We start from the raw sequence: 23,892 nt of genomic DNA, 5'->3' as shown, positions 1-23,892 counted from the left end.
TCAAGGTAACCTCTCCAGAATGTAATTGTATATTCAAATTTATACAAATAATTTATATTTGCTACATGCCAATAACATTTTTTTAAATATCGAATAAGCCGAGGTGCTGATGTATCTTTAACCTTATTTGCTATTTTTGAACTGGCCAGTTTCGAAGCTTACAGTTTTCATTCCCAAATGCTTCTTTGTTTTACGCAGCATGTTTTTAGAAGCACATTTGCATTTCTAATTTGGTGTTTCACCTTTTATACACATTATTTTAAATTTCCTATTGTTATTCTCCCTGAATAAATTCTAACCATCAGAAATGCCTGACCTTTGCTTGTTTTCAGCGTGATTATTGCCTGCACTTTTTCTGTCTCTGGCAGTTATTCTGTGCAACAGATTGAAAACTTGTTGTCTTCCAGTTTAGCCTTTCATTTTTCACATTTACCTAGTCAACTCCTAATGAATATGCTGGCTCCTGCTTGTATTTCATTGGATTAGAAAACTGGTGCATGATTCTCCAAGCAGAAAACTTTTAACTTAAAGAACCATTGCATTCTCATGGTGGTAGTTTTATGTAGCAATTGAAGACATTTTAAAGTTGTACATTTTATTCGTATTAATCATTGATTTCAGTTTTCACTGAGTCAACAATGTATTTGTTTGCTAATATTGCTCATTTATTATTGCTAAATGGACTTTTATACATGTTGCAACCTCAAATAATGCCTGTAAGTAAACTGTATATTACCACATATGAGAGCCATTGTACCATTTTTTCTATAACTGCTTAAATATATTTTTACATACCATAATTGCTAGACAGGATATGGTGAAATATCCTGATTTTCTGTCTATGGAAAAATAAAAGCATTTAAGCAATAATCAAAATGTCGCTGTTTTAGAATGCTAGTTATTGAGGGGTACTGTATTTATTATGAATAGATGAGATTAAGCTTTCTGTTGAGTGGTTGCTTTAAGCATCTTTGCTAACAGTTCTTCCTGCATGCCAAATTTCCTGAAAGGTTAGATTTGCATGATCTGCACAAAATTAAACAAACTGAGATATCTATCTTAATAAAACAACATCTCACCTTCACTATGCATAGCTGGATAACTGCACACTACTTGATCGAGGAATGTATGTAAAATGAAGTTTATCACTTTTACTTTTTCATGTTAAACATCTGCCATACCACGATATATCTAAATACACTGCTAGTGTAGTTGTGCCTTTGCTGATGCTTGTTATCTCTGGCAGAGGGTGTATCTGCAGTACAATGTATGAATTGGATCAGTCTGTTGAGCAGTTTGTCTGCAGGGATTGTGGTTACTGTTAAAGGGTGCTTGAATTCTGCTGCTGATTACATTGCTACCATACTGAATATTGAAAGTAATGACACTGCAGGAGCTGCTAGTGCAAAGTGATCCTTGGCAATGTTCACACTATGTAACTAGCCCTGTATATGGCACATTTTTGCTGGGGTAGAAAGTATTAATCACAGCGGCATGATTTCCTAAATGTGTCTTGATGGTTTTGGACCTTTAGACATAAGTAGCAAAATGTTTTTATGGGAACAATTTTTAAAATGTACTTCAAATATGTTTTGATTTTAATATTAACAAAAGATAGGATAGGTATTATTGGCCTTACCCATTTATGAATATAATCTTTGTTAATTTGACTCAGACTATTAGTATTACTAATGAAAGTTTAGACTCCACAGGGGCTAAATTGGATGGCCCCTGAAAAAGGGTGCGAGGACAGCAATGGGTGATTAACCCATGCCCGTTCAATGTAATGCAGGCAGCACACCAACTGTGAGCAGGAACAGCTAACTGCACTGTTCATTGGCTACGTGCATCAGCAGGGGACCTGACATTGTAACTTGCTAGCACCAATTAAAGCTAGCTTGCACCCCTTAAAGGAGTGGTGCATTGTGGCTGGAGCAGGTGCTGGCTGCCTTGCAGGAAGTGACTCTGACCTGGGAAACACTGAAGAATGGCACAGGTGGGAGAGAGCAGGTTCCAAGGTTTTCGGATGCTGCACTGGAGGCCTTTGTGGAGGAGCTGAAAAGTAGGAGTGATGTCCTATATCCACAGGGGACCAGGAGGCTTTCCAGGCACATGCTCAAAAGGCAGTGGGAACAGGTAGCCACGGAGGTCAATGCCAAGAGACAATCCCTGAGAACCTAGAAGCAGTGTTGCAAGAGGTTCAGTGACCTCACATGGGTGGTCAGGTCAGTGAATGCATCTGGAAATGTCATATCCTACCAGCTGCCCCACTAGCCTCTCATGCTGCTCATTTCTTTATCATTCACCTACCAACAATTTATCAATCAGTACTCATACGAAGCGTTCATATGCTTCACCTCAACATCATTCACCTCAACATCCCACACTTAGCACAGCTGCAAGCCTCACACCCACATGTCACAGCTTGCACACACTACTAGCTATTCAACCAAGACAGTCACATCAGCCAAACCGATTGCATGATGCTTATTTACAGACTTCCCTCCCTTTTGCAGGACAAGGTGGCATACAGCCAGAGGCAGCAGGATCTAACCATTGGGGTAGGCATGCCTGCAAGTCTGAACCCCCCTGGAGGAGACAATGTTGACCATTATTATGACACCCTTTGCTGAGGCTGCAGCCAGCACCAAGGCTGAAACCATTGAAAATTATATCCTCAAACCTAACCCACCTTCTCACTTCCCTCCCTTCTGATATACAAGCTGCAGATGGTGTAAGCATGCACTTCTTGCTTTCACCCCCCTCCCCCTTCCCCGCACCACAGCTTTACCCTTGTGCCTTCTTCCTTTCTGATCACCGAAGAGGTGCAACCTGGCCAGGCAGTGGGGAGCACCAAGAAGAGAGTGATGATGAAGAGACAACGCCGTCACTTGATTTCACACTCTCAGCACCAGCTCAGATACTAATATCTTTAGAGGATAGATTAGAAGTGAGATCTGCATGTGTTGAATAGGCTGCCGGGACAGGGGTCAAGGATAGTGTTGGTGCCAATTCACCGCAGGGCGAGGCCACACACAGGTTTTACTGAAAAGGACTCAAATGAGGACTTTGATGGGGCAGCTTACAGGAGAATGCTTATGGGTATGCACAACAAAATGCTTGGTGCTTTGGGAAGCTTGCCAGAAAGCTTGCAGTCAATGTCTGGGAGCGTGGAGGAGTCTGGCACCAACTTGGCATAGGGTTTTGTTCTGTGTTTGAACCCCATCTTTTTCAGCATGAAATTGGTAGCCAACTCTATTTGCATACTTGTGGATGTGGCTGATGTTGCAGCTTCTATTGCAGCACAAGCAGCAGCCACCCAAAATCTGAGTGCAGCAGCGGAAGCACTGACCGCAGTTATGTAGGGTAAACTTGCTGCCATTGTGGCTGTGGATCACAGTATGCAAAGGGACTTACAGGGTCTCACAACAGTCCAGCAATCGGATGGTGATGGCAAACACGAGGGGACATAGCTTTAAGTTGAGGGGAGATAGATATAGGACAGATGTTAGAGGTAGTTTCTGTACTCAGAGTAGTAGGGGCGTGGAACGCCCTGCCTGCAACAGTAGCAGACTCGCCAACTTTAAGGGCATTTAAGTGGTCATTGGATAGACATATGGATGAAAATGGAATAGTGTAGGTCAGATGGTTTCACAGGTCGGCGCAACGTCGAGGGCCGAAGGGCCTGTACTGCGCTGTAATGTTCTAATTCTAATCTGTCTTCCAACAAAATTGGATTGCTGAGGCAATGCCCCAGTGAGTGGTTGTGGCTGCATGGGTCACAGACCTGCTGCCCTCTCTCAGAAGACATGATTCATCTTCCCAACCCCTGCCATTCCCTCACTGCCCTTGCTGTTGTCAGCCAGCCAGCCTAGACTGCTGTTGCCCATGCTGAGATAGTGCAGTGTGCAGCTCTGCCTTCTAGGCCCAGAACTACTCGGGGTTGTCCTCCAAGACCATCTACAGTCACCTCCACTGAAAATCAGCAGCCTTACACCAGCCAAGCTGCAGCCACTGGGGCAGCATTGCGTAGGAGTACTCAGCCAGGCAAAGGCATACGGAAGACATGCACTAAGGAAATGCATAAGGGATATTAGTTGACTTTTGTATGCAATATAACATGATTTCATTTATAAATTTGGTTTGGCATGTTTATGGTGACTTTTATTTTTACCTTGTGGCCGAGCTGGATAGTCAATGACAGAGGAAAGGTGAGGTGTGGGACTGTTGATTAATGGGGAATTGAGGTTGGGGTTACTGGTAAAGCATTTGATGAATTCTTCACGGGCAGCCTAGGCCGACTAGGTTGCCTCCTCCCTTCTTCTTCCTCCTGCTTCTCCTTGTGCTCTTGCACCCGCCTGCTCACATATAACTGGTGGCAGGGGCTGTCCTCCCATGTTGGTAAGGTTGTGCAGCATGCAGCAGACCACCACAAACCTTAACACCTGCTGTGCTGAGTACTGCAGGACTCCTCCAGAATATTCCAGGCAACAGAAGCATTATTTCAGCATGGCAATGGTCTGCTTTTTCATATTTTGTGTGGCAACATGGCTTTTATTGTATGCATGCTGTGCATGGGTTGCAGATAGGAGTCATGATCCATGTCGTTAGCAAATACCCCTTGTTGCCCAGTAACCACCCTTTGGTTTGCTGTGGTGGCTAAAATGCAGCTAGTCCAGCGTTCTGCTGCAGAATGAAGGTATCATGACTGCTGCCAAGATATTAGTCATTGACCTGAATTATTCACTGTCTATGGTCACAGAACAGCTGACGTTGAGGAAATGGAATCCCTTTCGGTTCCAGTATAGGGTAAAGTCGACATGTGGCACCCACAACGCGACATGCTTGCAGTCAATGGCACCTGCACCATGGGGAAGCCTGCAATTCTAGCGAAGCCGTGTACTCGCTCTGCCTGCTTGTCTCTGAGAGAGAATGTAGTGTAGTTAGTTCTCATTGAATAGAGAGTCACAGTGACCTCCCTTATGCAACAGTGGGCAATAGACTACGGGATGTTGTAAATATCTTCAGCCTGGAAGGAGCTAGACTCAAAAGTTCATATCCATGGTCACCTTCACAGCCACTAGCAATGCAGTCCTTGCCCTGCTCTGAGGTTGCAGTTGTGGCTGTAGCAGGTGCCAGATTTCAGTGAGGATGCCCTTACTGAAGTGCAGATGTCTCACACATAGTTCCTTGTTGAGGCTAAGTTAGGAGAGTTGTTCCCTGAACACCCTGGGCGGATATGGCCTGCTGCTGAGAAGCCTTCTCCTCCTACACCTGCCTCCTCCAGCAGCTTATTCTGCTCTGCATGGCCTCTGTTCATTCGCCATTGAGAATATGTATTCCAAGGGAAATGCTTACTCGTCCTCCCATGTCTGGGAACGACTGGTTTGTACACAAACCTGAAATCAGCAAAAAGTACTTCACCTGCCACACCACTCCCTGTAGACTTTTGCAACTTGAAACAGCTGTAGAAAGCACAAAACACATCTAGAATTGTCACAACAGCAGAAGAAATCAATCAGCAACTAACATATATGTAGTTGATTATCCCTTTAAATAGTGCTGGTTGGGAGGGTGCTTCCCGCTGCTGAACATGTTCAGCTGTGTGGGGTTAAAAGGAGCATTAATCTCCAAAATGGCACCATTGGCATGATACCATAATCTGCCTGCTCTGCATATTTCTGGACATTGACTGCGTGAACGCTAACGCCCTCAGCAGTATGCACAAGTGTGCACGTGTGCTGCAGAAGGCCATTTTGGAGCACTAAGGGCACTTGTAGCACCCAAAAAAATGGGCAAGCAAGCCCAGTTTCTTGCTCCTCATCTTTCTTCCATCTACCATGCACCATATAAATCTGTTTTCCTATTAGAAGACAGATTAGTTAAATAGTATTGTAGCTGATATATTCTTAAAATGTTATTCTTCAAGAATCCTGGACAAAGCGCTATGGCCTATAGAACAGAATATCGCAAAGGGTGTAAACAATAGGGGAGGAAGCTTAAAACTGCTGCTTGAAGTTAAATTGAATAGGAAACGTGGTGGCCCAGGATGGACATTCTTCGGTCACGGGGATCTGAGCTGAAATCCACCTCAATAGTGGCAAGGAAGTCTCCTGATGGTGTGTCAATTCGTTTAAAGTCCCTTCAAGCTAAAATTTGAAGTAATTTCATATATTATGTAGACATGATTAGTAGACATTCTTTTTCTAAGTGTCAAGAAAATCTGCTATGCCAAATGAGCAATTTTTATTCATCGGTTAGAAACTTACATGAAACGTTTAATGAAATAAAGGGCTAGAAACCTACAATTAACTTTAAAAAAAAAAAACTGGCAGCCAAGATAGCCATCGCAATTTGCATCTGAAACACCTCTGACATTCCAAGGCATCAAAGAAGAGATACTTATCTGATGAGCCTGTACCCAAAACAATGGCTTACTCTATTGATTGAACTACCCGAGATTACTTTCATTAGCACGACAGTCAAAGTCCTCCTGGAAATTAACAGTGAAAGGACAAACCTCATCCAAGTGTAAATATTGTCATCCTGAGATGGAAGAGACTGAAATTTCTAAACTTGAATCTCATTCAAAGGTTCCAGAGAATACACTGAGAGAATCATGTGACCATCTGTCCATCTCTGTGAAAGCTGGGAATTTCCCTTGAACAAGGCAGACAAGCCAGGGACTCAAATTGTGCAGAAACCAGAAGGACTTTACGTTTTTCTCTCTCTCTCTCTCCGACAACAGAATTGTTCAATTCCACAGACTGTATTAATCTTTATTTGTTCTGAACTCTAATCCAACCAAAATCTATTCTTCACTCTGTAATCTGTGTGAGTGTGTGTATGAATGTGCAGTGTAATTTTTATTTTATTTAGGTCAAATTTAGATTGTTAAGTATAATAAACTCACCTCTTCCTTGTTTAAACTCAAGATAACCTGTCCGATTGGTTCTTTTACGATCACAAAAAGGGAAAAAGTTAAAACACTCACTGAAGTGGTAAGCACATCCACTGTTTAAAAAGGAATAAACCCTGTTGCGGTCAAATAAGAGGAAGGACAAAAGGGGAGCCTATGACCCCTCCTCACCTGGCCATAACATAATGTAGGGCTGAGGCAGGTTTTTGGGATAGAGTCGAGGGAATTTACTCTGTGTTTATGTTATAACCGATACAGGCCAGTAGTGACTGCCTCAATCTCATGAGCACCCTCTATTTCCCACACCAGATACTCTGGACTGTCTGCATGAGGTTGCCAGTAAATGTTAAATTCACCACCGGTGACGGCTCTAACCTTGATGAGCACAAAAATGATAAAAAGTATAATGGCCATATGAACTGAGCAGTTTCAGAAAAAATGGGAAATTGAATCAATGTGAACTGGGCTAGTTCAAATCAATTTGTTTTGCAAGTCTTTTCCAAATCCATTCTCCAGTTGTGACCAATTCTGGTATGGTTGGGGGGGCGGGGAAAGTAAACATTTGTATCATGTCATCGCTCATTAATCTTCAGGCTGCTGTTTCCATTTGATATTAGTGCAGTCAATAAATATACAGTTTTATTTTAATGAAAGCAGTTAATTCCTGTTACAATAGACTTAATGCTTTTGAACCGAGAGTCTGGTAATATGAAAGTCTGTGCTCAGCTGTGATTTTGTTTAAAAACCATATTTAATCTTGACGCACTTATCTGTCCAAGATGAAAGCTACTTGAACATGGTGTAATCTCTTTTTTGAGTAAGCAAGCTATGGCAAAGGAATCATTGTTGTATAGTGCTACTTTAGCTTACAGTTTGAGTCTTCCAGAGGATTTACACAGCTGTGAGGTTTATAAACTGGTGAGCTGTGGTTCTATGTGTGCATGAAATGGATTTGCGCAGTTTCATCTTTCTCATGAACTCTCTGCTCTGTATTGTGCTCAGGTTATGCTCCAGTGACAGGCATGTGCCATCCACTCCGAAGCTGTACACTCAACCATGAAGATGGATTCTCCTCTGCGTTTGTGATAGCCCATGAAACCGGTCATGTGTAAGTGTGTACTGCAAGAATACACCAATCCAGACACCAGAGAGGCAAAACTCCATATAAATTAACTTGCAAGCTTTGGGTTACAAAACAAACACTCACCCCTGTTCAAGTTGGTAAATAAATTGAGGGAAGTGGCACAAGTGAAAAGGGGGAAGTAATACTTAACTATAATAGAATACTTGATTAGCACAGTTGCATTAAAATGTACACATTATTATGCAGGTAGTAGATTAGAGAAACCACCTCAGGGATTATCTCATTGATCCTGTCTGACTCGATTTGGAATTCTCCTACCCAGGAGAGATGCATACTTAGACATATGTCAAGCCCCTTCTCTGGCTTGTTGAAGCAAAAAGGGTGGGCACCCTGTGAGTAGAGGTTGACTTTTTTTTTTTAGCTCCAGCAAAAGTTCAATCAACTTCCCTTGGTCTTCTCTACACTAATAATGGTGCTGATCAAAATAACAGGAGATTTGGGGTAGTGGTTGTTACGACCAGGTAAGAAAGGTGTCTGGGGTCCCTCTCAGCCTTCACCTGGTCTTACCGTAACAGGATTTAATTTTAAACACACCGTATTTTTAGCTCCCCCCTTGGTGAATGCTTGTTCACTGCTTTCCAATTATAAGGCAAAGAAACCAGCCAAAACAGGTTTTCTTCAGTTTAATGAAGAAAGGTTGAAATTTATTAAACTTGAACTCTAATTCGGTTAACGCCTATAGAGACACGACGCGCCCACGCTAGCGTGCACATGTGATACATGCAGATAGAGGCAGAAAAGAGCAGAAGAAATAAAGTGGAAAAGTTTGAGGCAATATCTGAAGATGGTTTTGGTTACTGTCCTTTTGAGCTTGCTGTAGAGTCCTTGTTTGTAGGTATGTCTTGCTTTTTGTTGGGGCCCAGGATTATTCTTAAACCTTGTTCGATGTAGGAGACTTTTCTCTCTTGAGATTCACGTGTCCTCACTGGGTCCAGAGACTTGTGAGAAAGAGCAGACAGGAGAGGTCTTCTCACTCCAGGAGCAAACAGTCTTTTCAGAGTTCAAACCCTTCCACAAAAACCTGGACTAGCCAGTTAGTCATGTGATCAGCTGGTTTTACCAGTCCTGGCTTTTGTGGATTGTATCACCTTAGCAGGCCCTGGAATGTGCTTCCTTACCCCTTCACTGTCTGGTGATCAAAATCCATTTGGATTAATTGGAGCAGGGAATAGTCCTTTGTCTCCACAAGCACTGTCTATTAGTATGCAACTGCTTTTTAGTCAAGTGTCTGGCAGCCCTTGTAACAGGCCTCCTCCTCTTCCCAGCAACAGATTAAAATCAATGTTCATATGAAAAAATTAATATGCCTCATTCTTGGCAGGTGGGGGCCTGCATGACATAGTGCTTACAGTAACCATTTTTCTACAACTAGCAAGCAGAAAGTAATGCACTCCCAAGCATTACTGTGATAAGCACCAACCCCAGAACACCTAAAGATTAACACCAGCTAGTAATTAATTTTCTGTGAAATTGTTTGTGGATTGTAAATTAACATGGCTTTTCTTTATCCTTTCTAGTTCCTTTTTTTGCATCCCTCTGTGTCTTTCTCTCTGTCTCTCTCTTCTTATGGCGTTTAACACTTTCAGTGTGATGTCAGTATTTCTACATTTTTATTTTAGTTTATTTTTATTTAGAGATACAGCACTGAAACAGGCCCTTCGGCCCACCGAGTCTGTGCTGACCAACAACCACCCATTTACACTAACCCTGCAGTAATCGCATAATCCCTACCACCTACCTACACGAGGGGCAATTTACAATGACCAATTTACCTATCAACCTGCAAGTCTTTGGCTGTGGGAGGAAACCTGAGCACCCGGTGAAAACCCATATGGTCACAGGGAGAACTTGCAAACTCCGTACAGGCAGTACCCAGAATTGAACCCGGGTCCCTGGAGCTGTGAGGCTGCGGTGCTAACCACTGCGCCGCCCTTTTCTTTTCTCACCATTCCTCTTTCAGACTTTCTAATAGCCTCTTTCCCTTTTAATGTCCTTCCAGTCATGCAAGTCTCCTAGCGTTTCTATCAGATGCTCAACAACATGGGAACTGATATATTCTGGTTGGAAGTGGTAATGGGATCAGGTGGGGAGGAGCTGTTAGGACACACGTGAATGCGCATGCATGAGAAAGAGCAAGAGGAAAGATCAAGTTGAGGAAGGGCAAGAGAGATGGATGGGAGAATTATAGGCCACAGGAAGCATTAGCTTGTGATTGGTGCAGGAGACACTGCTGGTAGAATGCTGCTACTGCAGAGGGGGGCGGAGGGTGGGTTGGTAGGGAACTGAGTTTGAGGGTAATTAGGGGACGGAGGTCTGGCAGAGCTGAGGTTTATAAGCATTCAGTGAGGTTGTGGTCTGGGGCCCGAGAGGATGTTGATATGGGACTTAGTATCTGGTTTATATAATGAAGAGGAAGGGGCTGATGCCTGTGAATACTGTGGAAGACCGAAAGAGCTCCAGGGAAGGTGAGAGAGCATTCTTGCTGTTGTCACATTTTTCTTCCTCAAAACATCTTCATGAAAATGTTCATTCATACAGAATTTTACCTTATTCTCATACCTTCAGCTCAGTTTTCCCAATGAAATTCATTGCAATGCTCTAATTTCTCAGTTATTTAACATTCTTAATGTTCTACTATCAATTTACCCTAATTCTCTTAGCCTTGCAACAATAATTCATTGTAGCAATTTATCAACAGTCCCTCAACAGATCACCAAGCTGGTTTTGTTCCTTATGCTTCACTTAGCTATTCAGGTTTATTTTCTCTTTGCTCAGTGCTTGTGATAGTCTCTGTCCTGCAAGGATTTGTTACCACATTTGCACTGATTTTACCTCTCAGAATTAATTCTGATTCGTTGTAGCACTGTCCTGTTTATTGCAGAGATTGTGAAGCATCTTCCTGCTTCCAAGAACTGATTGCCACTCTCTCATTCTTTGCAGGCAATGGTGGCCACCCTCTCATTTTTTGGTTGGTTTGATGGCTTCCCTTGCAGAAGAGTTGGCTGCTTTCTTGTTGCAGGAAGTTATTTGGCACTGTCCTGCTTTTCTCTTGCAAATGTTGATTGCCAATTAAGTGTTTCCTTCGTGTTTTTGTGTGTCTCTCTAATTTGACAAAATGCTATCAGCTCTAGCAGAATGTTACTGGATGCTCCAATTTCTCAATCCTCACACATTTATTACTAATAACAATCCATTGCAACAGTAATTTTTTTGTCCTAATTGTTTTTTTTGACAACAGCCTTTCAATGTGTGGGTTTGTCACCAGCCTTCTAGGTCTTTTAATTGAAAACGGCTGGCATGGCATCAGCTTTTGCCAAAATGTTAATTTCTTTACTCCCTTCACTCACTAGCCTATATCCCTCTGAACTTGCAGCTCTCCGTTCTCTCAGGTCCAACCCTAATATTGTCGTTAAATCCGCTGACAAGGGTGGCATTGTTGTTGTTTGATGTACCGACCTCTGTCTTGCAGGGGCTGAATGGCAACTCTCTGACATTTCCTCTTGGATCATGATCCCCACCATTGAACATCAAGCCGTTGTTTCCAAGACTATCACTGACCTCATCTCCTTTGCAGATCTTCCCTCCACAACCTCGAGCCTCTTAATCCGCTTCTACCTCCTGCCCAATATTCATAAACCCAATGTTTTGCTTGTTCTTGCCCCACAGAACTGATTCCTTCCGATCTCAACTCTCTATTTTCTCCTCTTGTCCAGTCTCTTCCCACCTACATCCGTGACTCTTCCGACATCCTTTGTCACTTTTACAATTTCCAGTACCTAAGCATCTCCTTTTCACCATGGATGTCCAATCTCTCTACACTTCCACCCCCACCAAGATGGTGTGAGAACTCTCTGCTTCTTCTTTGAACAGAGGCACAACCATTCCCCATCCACCAACACCCTCCTCCGCCTGTCTGAACTTGTTCTCACACTGAACAACTTCTCCTTTGATTCCGCTCATTCCTCCAAATATAAGGTATTACTATGGGAACCCGTATAGGTCCTAGATTTGCCTGCCTTTTTGTGGTTATGTGGAACTTTTTGTTCCTGTTCTACTCGGGTCTGCTCCCTCACCTCTTTTTCTGCAAAGTTGATGATTGTATCGGTGCCATATCCTGCTGTTACCCCAAACTGAAATATTTAATTAACTTTGCTTCCAATTCCTACCCTACCCTCGCCTTCACGATCCAACTCTGACTCTTCCCTTCTCTTCCTTTACTACTGTCTCCATTTCTGGAGATAGACTATCAATCAATATCCACTATAAGCCCATTGATCCCCACAGCAACCTTGATTACATTTACTCGCATCCCGCTTCCTGTATGGACTCTATTCCATTCTCCCAGTTTCACCGTCTCCGTCCCATCTGTTCTGATGAGGCCATCTTCCATACCAGTTCTTCCATTTTGTCTTCCGTTTTCCTAAAGTGAGGCCATTGCCCCACTGTGGTCGATAGGGTCTGTCCCATTACCCGCACTTCTGCTCTCACCCCTTCCCCTCCCTCCCAGAACCACGATAGGGTTCCCCTTGTTTTCACCTTCAACCTCACCAGCCTCCGTATTCAACAGATCATCCTCCACCATTTCCATCAGCTCCAGCATGATGCCACCACCAAACACGTCTTCCCCTACCCCCTTCCCCTTTCAGTATTCCAAAGGGACTGTTGCCTCCGCGACACCCTGGTCCACACCTCAATCATCCCCAACACACCTGCACTGTTACCTTCTCCTTTCTCACTGTTCAAGGCCCCAGATGCACTTTCGAGGTGGCACAGAGATTTAATTTCAATTCTTTCAATTTGATATCATGTATACACTGCTCCTTATGTGGTCTCCGATACATTGGGAAGACCAAATCCAAATTGATTGGCCATATGACCCTGAGCTTTCGGTTCCCTTTCATTTTAATTCTCTTCCCCACTCCCACTGACCTTTCTGTCCTCTGCCTCCGACACAGTTCCAATGAAGCGCAATGTTAGTTTGAGGCACAGCACATCATCTTTCGATCAGTTACTTTACAGCCTTCTGGGCTCAAAATTAAATTCAACAATTTCAGATCATAATGTCTGCCATTTTTAAAATACTGGATGGCAGCTGTTGATGATATTGCTTTTCCCAATTGCATCACCTCTAGAACCATGTTTTGTTTCTTTACTTCTCTCATCCCGTTGTCATTTAATCTTTCCTGTTTTACACCCTATCACAGACCTTATCTTTTGTTCTCCCCACCACTCCCTACCCTTCCCTTTTCCAGCCTCTGTACTTGCTTAACATCTGTTCTATCTCTAACTTTTGTCGGTTCTCGCAATAAGTCATCAACTTGAAATCACAGCATCAAAGAAAGTTTAAGGCACAGAAAGAGGCCACTTGGCCCAACGTGTCTGTGCCAGCCGAAAAACGATCCACCTATTCTAATCCCACCTTTCAACATTTGGTCCATAGCCCTGCAGATTACGCCACTTGATGTGCATATCCAGACTTCTTTTGAATGAGTTGAGGGTCTGTTCCTCAACTACCCTTTCAGGTAGTGAGTTCCAGACCCCCACCACCCTCTGGGTGAAAAAGCTTTTCCTCATCTCCCCTCTAATTTTTCTACCAGTCACTTGAAATGTATGCCCCCTCGTCACTGACCTTTGCTAAGGTGAATAGACCCTTCTATCCAGGCCCCTCAAATATTTTGTACATCTCAATCAGTTCTCCCCTCAGCCTTCTCTGTTCCAAGGAGAACAACCCCAGCCTATTCAATCTTTCCTCATAGCTGCATTTTTCCAGTCCTGGCAACATCCTCGTAAATCTCCTCTGTACCCTCTCTAGTGCAATTACATCCTTTCTGTAATGAGGTGACCAGAACTGCACACAGTACTCGAGCTGTGGCCTAACCAATGAGTTATATAGTTCCAGCATAACCTCCCTGCTCTTATATTCTGTATCTCGGTTAATAAAGGAAAGGATTCCATATACCTTCTTAACCAACTTATCAACCTGTCCTGCTACCTTCAGGGATCTGTGGACATTCACTCCAAGGTCCCTCACTTCCTCTGCACTTCTCAGTATTTTCCCATTAATCGTGTATTCCTTTGCCTTGTTTGACCTCACCAAATGCATCACCTCACACTTCTCCCGGTTGAATTCCATTTGCCACTTTTCTGCCCATCTGACCAGACCATCAATATCTTCCTGCAGCCTCTTTGCTATCTACCACATAGCCAGTCTTTGTGTCACCTGCAAACTTCTTAATCATGCCCCCTGCGTTTACGTCTAAATCTATAACATACACCAGAAAAAGCAGGGGACCCAGTACTGAGCCCTGCGGAAAGCCACTGGAAACAGCCCTCCAGTCGCTAAAACAGCTGTCAACAATTACCTTTTGTTTTCTGCCACTGAGCCAATTTTGACACCTTGCTGCATTTCCCTGGATCCCATGGGATTTTATTTTTTTAACCAATCTGCCATGTGGGACCTTGTCAAAAGCCTTGCTAAAATCCATGTAGACCACATCAACTACACTACCCTCATCTATCTTCCTTGTTACTTCTTCAAAAAATTCGATCAAGTTGGTCAAACAAGATCTTCCCTTAACAAATCCATGCTGACTATCCTTGATTTAACCTGTGCCTTTCTAAGTGACCATTTATCCCATCTCTCAGAATAGATTCCAGTAATTTGCCCACTACGGAGGTTAGACTAACTGGCTTGTAATTATTCGGTCTATCTTTCGCTCCCTTTTTAAACAGAGGTACAGCGTTAGCAGTTCTCCAATCCTCTGGTACCACACCTGTATCCAGGGAGGACTGGAAGATGATGGTCAGACCTTCTGCTATTTCCTCTCTTGCTTCTTTTAACAGGCTAGGGTACATTTCATCTGGCCCTGGTGATTTATCAACTTTCAAGGATGCTAGACCCATTAATACTTTCTCTCTCCCTATGTTTATCACATCCAATACTTTACACTCCTCTTCCTTAACTACAATATCTGCATCGTCCCCCTTTTTTGTGAAGACAGACGCAAAGTGTTCATTAAGAATCATACCAACATCTTCCGCCCCTGCACATGGGTTACCTTTTTGATCTTTTATGGGCCCTACTCTCTCCTTGGTTATCCTCTTACTCTTAATGTATTGATAAATAATTTTTGAGATCACCTTGATTTTGCTTGCTAATATTCTGTAAAGAGTAAATCTTTTTCTCTCTCCACAGATGCTGTCTGACCTGCTGAGTATTTCCAGCATTTTATGATTTCTCTTTCTTTCAGTGTTTGTGTGAGTTTGTCACCAGGCTTTCATTTCTCACAGATTTACTACTGTGCCATTTTTTTTCCTTAGTGAGATTTTCTTTGGTGTTCTTTGAGTCCTTCCAAGGTTTGGTTTAACAAACTTATTGCTGAAAGGGATTTGTAATGCCATCTTTGTTCGTTACACAAGATTTTTCAGATGCTCTGGATGGCTTTCTGTTGAACTAAAGAGGAATCTTTTGCACTTTTGATCAGTTGGATGGCATTAGCAACATTTTTTTTAAGTCAGAAAATTTTATCACACCATTTTCATGCACTGTGAAAATCAGAGTTACATCACAGCCTATTAACAAAAAGGAATGTATATGAAACTTAACACCTGAGAGCAATATCTTCATAACATCTTTCTTTGATTTCTTCAATCCAGTTCAAACATCGTTTATATAGCATGAAGATTTTAGTGCTGGAGTTCACCAATATCTGCATTATGTACAAGGTTAGAAATTACGGTCAGTACTGTTCTCGTATGTATGCTTAATGCACTCATACCAAATTCCTTTGCACCATTTTAAAATGAGTTAGCATCGCTCCTAAATTAGCACAGAAAGGAATTGCGGTACAAGTGAGTTATGTTTTCATACGATAACAACATTGATGGTAATCTACCTATATGGAATACACATCAGCTACCCGAACAATCCTGGCATCTTAAACTGAATTCTGAAGGGTTTTGCTTGTTTGCTTTGTAACATGCTCTGTATTTTTAAAAAATGTAGAAAATATTTGCAGGTTTTTTATAGGCGCCTTTTTATCGACTTTGAACTGGAGACATCGAAAATGCACTGCAGTGAAAGTCGCAGTTGAATAGTGTTCATGGCGAAGGTTGTGTATGAGCACCATCTACTGGATACAATTAGAAAGGTTCCTATTCATTGGTATTTAAAATCCCAAAGACTGCAGCAATAGAGTTAGAATACAGTAATATAGCAGTCGGCCATTCAGCCCTTTGAGTCTTTTATTGAGTCATAATGGCATAGAAGGAGGCCATTCGGCCCATCGAGTCCATACCGGCACTCCATAGAACAATTCAGTCAGTCCCATTCCCCCTGCTCTATCCCCATAGCCCTGCACGTTTATTTTCCTCAAGTGCCCAAAAATTTCCCTTTGAAATCCATGATTGTCTCAGCTTCCACAATCCTCGTAAGCAGCGAGTTCCAGGTCATTACTACCGGCTGCGTAAAAAATGTTCTTCCTCACATTCCCCCTGCATCTCTTGTCCAAAACCTTCAATCTGTGTCCCGAGTCATTGCAACATCAGCTAATGGGAACAGCCGTTCTTTATCTCTACCTTTTCTAAACCTGTCATAATCTTGTACTTCTCTGTCAGATCTCCTTTGCTCCAAGGAGAACAACCCTGGCTTCTCCAAGCTAAGCTTGTAGCTAAAATCCCTCATCCCTAGAATCATTCTGGAAGATCTCATCTGCACCCTCTCAAGGACCCTCACATCCTTGCTAAAAAGTATGGCAACCAAAACCGGATGCAGTACTCCATTTGTGGCCTAAACAGAGCTTTATACAGTTTCAGCATAACTTCCCTGCTTTTGTACTCAATGGCCAGAATTTTACATTGGGTGAGAGACCCCATCTACCAGCCAAAAAGTTAGGGGCGAGCCCACCTCTGCCAGGCCTGGGGAACCAGGCCAGGACTTTTCACTCCCCAGGCCCTTAATTGGTCTCGGATGGGGCTTCCACCCCTTTGAGGCAGGAAGTCCCGCCTGATGGAGCTGATGGGCAATCAGCGGGCTGGCAGCTCTTTGTCCCAGCAGCGCCACCAGGAACAGTGGCCACTGCTGGGACTACACCCAGCCATCGGAGGGAGCAGGAAGGGTGGCACTGGAACTCGGGTAAGTTTTTAGGGCCTCACCGGGCACCATCAGCCCCGGCAAGGCAAGTGGGGGGGGGGAGTTGGGGGGCCCTCCATAGGGCACTGGGTGCCTGATCAAGAGGGACCCCCCCCCCCCAAACCTGTAAGAAGGCCCCCTGGTTTTACCAGGCAGGGTACTTGGGGCCTTTGCCATCCAGTCACTGAAGGTAAAATATCTGCAGCGGCAGGAGGAGGCCCTTAAGTGGCAGTGAATTGGCCACTTAAGGGCCTTGTTTGGCCTGGGGCAGACGGGCCAATTCTCCTCGCCGCCCAGCGTAAAATTGCAACGGGGGAAGGAGGGAGTTGGGAACGCCCCCCGCCCCGTCTCCCACTCAATTTTACAGCCCCCCACCACCACCAGCCCACTCCTTGGGGGGTCATAAATTTCCAGCCAATGCCTCTATTTATAAAGCCCAAGATCCCAATTGCTTGCTAACTACACTCTTATGTCCTGCCACCTTCAAAGATCTATGCACATAATCCCCCAGGTCCCTCTGTCCCTGCACACTCTTCAGAACTGTTCCATTAAGTCTGTATTGCTTCTCCCTATCGCTTCTGCGAAAATGTATCACCTCATACTTCTCCGTATTAAATTCATCTGCCACTTGTCTGCCCATTCTGCTAGCTTATCTATGTCCTGTTGCAATCGATTGTTATCATCCTCACCATCTGTCACTCCTCCAAGTTTGGTATCAGTGGCAAATTTTGAAATTTCCCTCTGTATTCTAGTATCCAGGTTATTTTTATATATATGTAAAAGCAGTAAGGAATTTTCCTCCACACAAGATCTGGGGCAGGTTGTTCAACCTTGCCCGTCTAAGAGCGAAGTCCAAAGTACGGAAAGTCCTCATCAGGGAACTCCTCTTTGCTGACGATGCTGCTTTAACATCTCACACCGAAGAGTGCCTGCAGAGTCTCATCGACAGGTTTGCGGCTGCCTGCAATGAATTTGGCCTAACCATCAGCCTCAAGAAAACGAACATCATGGGGCAGGACGTCAGAAATGCTCCATCCATCAATATTGGCGACCACGCTCTGGAAGTGGTTCAAGAGTTCACCTACCTAGGCTCAACTATCACCAGTAACCTGTCTCTCAATGCAGAAATCAACAAGCGCATGGGAAAGGCTTCCACTGCTATGTCCAGACTGGCTAAGAGAGTGTGGGAAAATGGCGCACTGACACTGAACACAAAAGTCTGAGTGTATCAAGCCTGTGTCCTCAGTACCTTGCTCTATGGCAGTGAAGAGCGACGTCTCAATTCATTCCATCTTCGCTGCCTCTGGAGAATACTTGGCATCAGGTGGCAGGACTGTATCTCCAACACAGAAATCCTCGAGGCGGCCAACATCCCCAGCTTATACACCCTACTGAGTCAGCGGCGCTTGAGATGGCTTGGCCATGTGAGCCACACGGAAGATGGCAGGATCCCCAAAGACACTTTGTACAGCGAGCTCGTCACTGGTATCAGACCTACCGGCCGTCCATGTCTCCACTTTAAAGACGTCTGCAAACGCGACATGAAGTCCGGTGACATTGATCACAAGTCGTGGGAGTCAGTTGCCAGCGTTCGCCAGAGCTGGCGGGCAGCCATAAAGGCGAGACTAAAGTGTGGCGAGTCGAGGAGACTTCGCAGTTGGCAGGAAAAAAGACAAAAGCGCAAGGGGAGAGCCAACTGTGTAACAGCCGCGACAAACAAATTTTTCTGCAGCACTTGTGGAAGAGCCTGTCACTCTAGAATTGGCCTTTATAGCCACTCCAGGCGCTGCTCCACACACCACTGACCACCTCCAGGCGCTTACCCATTGTCTCTCGAGATAAGGAGGCCAAAGAAGATGTAAAAGCAGTGGTCCTATCACTGAATCTTGGGGAACACCACTACCTACCATCCTCCAGTCTAGAAAAACAACCAGTTACCATGACTGATTGTTTTCTGTCCTTAAGTCAACTTTTTATCCAAGCTGACAATGATCATCCAAGTCCATGAGCTTCCATTTTGTTAACCAACCTTCTATGTGGTACCTTGTCAAATGCTTTCTTAAAATCCACATAGACAGCATCCGTTGCATTCCTTTCATCGACCTTCTCCGTTACTTCATCAAAAAATTAAATGAGATTCATCAAGTACATTCTGCCTTTTACAAATCCATGCTGGGTCTCAAACACTGCAAGTGCATGTTTTTTTCCCCCTCATTATTGTTTCTAAAATCTTACTCAACACTGATGTTAAACTGACTGGTCTCTAGTTATGAGGAATGTCCTTCCACCCTTTCTTGAATGAGGCTGTTACATTTGCCACTCTCCAATCCTCTGGCACCTCCCCCATATTTAGCGAGAATTGGAAGATTATGGCAAACCCTTCCGCTATCTCCACTCCCTCTTCCTATAGCAACCTGGGATGCAAGCCATCCAGGCATGGGGACTTATCTACTCTAAGCCTTTCCAGTGCATCCTGCCTATCAATTTTCACCTCATCCATCTTCACGTCTACCAATATTTTGTCAGCATCCTCTTCCTTAGTAAACAGCAATATAGTACCATGATCATAACCTTTCTGATTCTCAAATCTAACCAAATGGATTCTGTCTTTGCCCCCTCAAGGACATCTTCCCTTTCCAACATTACAATGTCTTCACTACTCAGTACTGCCACCCCACCTCCCTTTTCTCCTTTCCTATCTTTTCTGAATACTTTGTATCCTTGAATATTAAGCGCCCAGTTCTAAATATTTTTAAGCCACATTTCCATTATTGCGACATTATGTTCCCACACTTGGTGTATTTACATACATGCATTGAAAACCTATCTTTGTATTCCTTTTAGTCCTTCCTAGTCTGCTTCTGTCTAATATGGTACTACATCCTTCTCTAGTACTATCCCAACACTCTCCTTTATGCACCTTATTTCTCTTTCTACTTCTATATGCTGGTGCCCACCCCCCTGCCAATTTACGTTTCAGTCCTCCCCAACCATACTAGTGAACCTTCCTGCGAGGACATTGCTCCCAATCCTGTGGCGATGTGACTCATCCCTTTAAATAGGTATCGCCTACCCCAGAACTAGTCCCAATGTCCCAAGAATCTGAAGGTCTTCCTCCTGTGCCATGCCTCAACCACACATTGATTCTCCCTAGCTTTCAGTTTCTACTCTCGCTAGCACGTGGCACTGGTGGAAATCGAAAGGTTTCTACCTTCGAGGTCCTACTTTTTAACTTCTTCCCTAACTGCTGAAAATCTGACCATAGGACCTCAATACCTGCTCTCTCTTTGTCGTTGGTACCGCTGTGTATCACAACTTCTAATTCACTCCCTTCCCCCAAAATATTCTGCACCCTCTCCATGATGTCCTTTACCCTGGCACCAGGGAGGCAACACACCATGTGGGACTCACGATGACAATTACAGAAATGCTTGTTAATCCCCCTAACTATGGAATCTCCTATAACGACCGCATTTCTACTCTTTGCTGTTCCTTCCTGTGCAGTCCCTTGCCCATTGGTGCCATGGTCTGGACTGCATTTCTTTAAGGTGTCGTCAGTCCCAGCAGTCTCCAAAGTTGAGTACCGGTATTTAGTTGGAAGAAATTATTGCTCATCCAGTACCGGATGTCGAAGCAGCATTGTGACAATTTAGAAATAGTCAAGGGGTTGAAAGAGGTGATGAGGTAAAACTGAGTGTCATCAATTGAAATGTGGAACCTGATGAGTTTTCAGATGATATTGCTGAAGGGCAACATGTCGATGAGAAACTTGGGAGGGGTTGGGGTTGGGGGGGTGGGGAATGGTCAACAAGAGATCCTTGGGGGACTCCAAAGATATGACGTGGGAAGTGAAACCATTGCAGGTGATTCTCTGACTATAACTGGATAGAGAAGAATGGAGCCAGGAGAAAGCAGACCCACCCAGCTGGGCGACAGAGAATAGACATTGGAAGAGCATGGTGTGGTCAACCGTGTCGACAGTTAGACAGGTCGAGAAAGACAAGGAGGGATAATTTACCGTGGTCTCACAGGATGTCATTTGTCACTTTGGTAAGGGTCGTTTCAGTACAGAGGTGCGGACAGAAACCGGATTGGAGGGATTCAAACATGGAATTTTGGAGAGAATGGGTATGGATTAACTTTGGAAGCGCGGTCGTATTTGCAAGGACAGAGGGATCAAGGGTGAGGTTTTTGAGAAGAGGATGATGGCGACAGATTTGATGGAAGTGGAACAGTACCCCAAAGAGAGAGAACCGTTAAGAACACAGCAAACGTGGAGTCCAGGAAGGGAACTTAGGGTGCCAGTAGTCTGGTGTGAATAAAGTTAAGAGAGCAGGATGTGGGTCTAATAGTCAACAGGAACTTGGAGAGGATATGATGGGTGGTAGAAGAGAAACTGGAGAAAGATGAGTGTTCAAGGCTAGGTCAGGGAGGAGCCTTTGGGGAAATTTTGCTTGTGTGCTAAAGGAAGAGAAGCAGCTGAACAGATGGTATCAACCTTTGTGACAAAGAAGTCGATAAGCTCCTCGTACTTGTTGGAGGCGAGGGTGAAGACGGCAGGTAAGAGGGGTTTAAGATGGTTTGCAGTGGAGAAGAGAAGCTGTGTGTTATCTTTGCATTCCAGGATGATCCAAGCATTAGTGCAGTTTTAGCAGAGGAGAGCAGGACTGAGTTGTGTTTTATATGGTCCAGCCAAATCTAGGGATGAATGGTTAAGCCAGTTAGCCTCAATAGACGTTCAAGTATGCATCCCTTGCATTTAAGGGAGCAGAGATGAAGATGAGGGCAAGAGAGAGTAATGGTTTAAAGGGGATAAGGGCATCAAAGGTGGAGGCGAGGATGTGATTGAGTAGAATTGTCTGATGACTGGCTCAAAGGCTAGAGAGTTGGGAATTTGAAAGTGCAGGAAAGTTTTTTTCTAAGGGGCAGACACCGACAAAAGTGAGCTTAGGAGAGAGAAAGGGAATGTGGATGGAACAGGATACCAGGACATTTTCAGAGATGGTCTTAACTGTGATTGATGCAACGAAAGTGGCAAGATCACGTGAGATGGCAAGGTCAAAGCAGTAGCTGCGAATATCGGTATGGGAATTATTATGACGGGAGAAATTAAGGGAAAATAAGAGGGTTGTTAACCCAGAGGAGAGAGAGCGCATGATGAGTTGAGATGGAGTTTGGAATCACCGAGGATGAGAAGATGCTCAGTGTAGAGGCTGAGGGAGCAAACTAATCAAAATATTCCAGTGAGAACATTGTCATGGTACTTGGGTGGACGATACAGAAAAATAATTTCACATTAGAGCTGAGAGGGGTGAAATAAGATGAAACATAGAAACTTTACGGCACAGAAGGAGGGTGTTCAGCCCATTGTGACTGTGCCAGCTGAAAAAGAGGTATCCAGCTTAATCCCACTTTCCAGTTGCTATGACCTCAGGGAATTCGTTAATGTGAAAAACACGAGATATGAACCCTCAGACCAATTTAACGAATTACACAAAATTTCATGTTTTAAGTCTTTTATTATAACAAACTAAAATAAATCCCCAATTAACTAAATAGCACTTTGTAAATAGCTGATACCCCAAATTACAATCAAAGGTATTTTCTTTACTTATTCAACACTTGAGATGCACAAATATCCTAATATCCTTTGGGGAAGGAAATCTGCCGTCCTTACCTGGTCTGGCCTAAATGTGACTCCAGACCCACGACAATGTGGTTGGCTCTTAACTGCCCTCTCAAATGGCCTAGCAAGCCACTCAGTTTAAGGGCAATAAGGGATAGACAACAAATGCTGGCCTTGCTAGCGACGCTCACGTCCCATGAAAAAAATCTTTTTTTTTTTAATTGTCAGAGGAGAAGACTCACAGACCAAGTGTGATTTGGTGATGAGGACTACACTGTCACCATGGTGCTTTAGGAGAGTTAAATGGTGGAAGATATAGCCAGAAGGCTTCATTAAGAGGGAAGTTGTCATCATCCCTCAAGGCCATGATGGCAATGCAATCATCCACAATAAGCACAAGTGAACAGATGTTCTGGAGGAAGATGTGGAGAGGGATTGTGGTAGCCAATTCACTGGCAGAGTCCACACGGTCAGTGCTGGGACGGGAAGGAGGTTGGCAAGATTAGCAACCATCAGTTGTCCCCGATGTGAGGGCCAGCAGAGAACAGGATTGACCAATTGGGGATGCTACTCATAAGGATGCTAAGAGAGCCACAGAGGGAAGCTGCAGACTTACCCAAGAGGGAATCAACCCTGGGATGGCAGCAGGAGAATAGGAGGGTTGAGGATTGGGAAGTATAGGGATTTGAGAGGGCAGAGTAACTGAGAAGGAAGAGCAAAAGGAGATTTGATGACAGGATAGGAGGGCTAGGAGGACTAAAGAGAAAAGGGGAAATAGAAGTGATGGGCTTGGGTCTGGAGCAATAGCCAAAATGTGAGTGGACACAGGGAACTCAAGCTAAGCAGGAGTGGTTACATGCAAGATTAAGATAGATCTGTCATGGTAATAAGCAAGGAATAGAGGGGAGACAATAGGAAAAAGTCCAGGCGTAAAGTTGGAGGTACAGTAATGGAATCAGTTGGCACAGGATAGAATCAATGATGAACTGATGTCCAGATCTGGATGACTATTAAGTCCACAAGCTATCTGAAAGGCAAAGCACTGAAGGAGATGTTTCCATAAAAAACAACCA

General features: G+C 44.0%; 1 protein-coding gene across 2 annotated transcripts in view; it reads left to right on the top strand.

The window, feature by feature from the left end:
• LOC137355506 (A disintegrin and metalloproteinase with thrombospondin motifs 14) overlaps positions 1-23,892 on the top strand; it is a 216,831-nt gene that overhangs the window by 156,492 nt on the left and 36,447 nt on the right. For both annotated transcript variants that reach the window (XM_068020727.1, XM_068020728.1), the window contains exon 7: positions 7,922-8,027. In XM_068020727.1, coding sequence (XP_067876828.1) covers positions 7,922-8,027 — 106 coding nt within the window. The remainder of the gene's footprint in view (positions 1-7,921; positions 8,028-23,892) is intronic.

Source organism: Heterodontus francisci, chromosome 42 (assembly GCF_036365525.1).
Source record: "Heterodontus francisci isolate sHetFra1 chromosome 42, sHetFra1.hap1, whole genome shotgun sequence".
Classification (NCBI taxonomy): Eukaryota; Metazoa; Chordata; class Chondrichthyes; order Heterodontiformes; family Heterodontidae; genus Heterodontus; species Heterodontus francisci.
The sequence above is the reverse complement of the archived record's forward strand: the minus strand, read 5'-3'. Positions and strand labels throughout refer to the sequence as shown.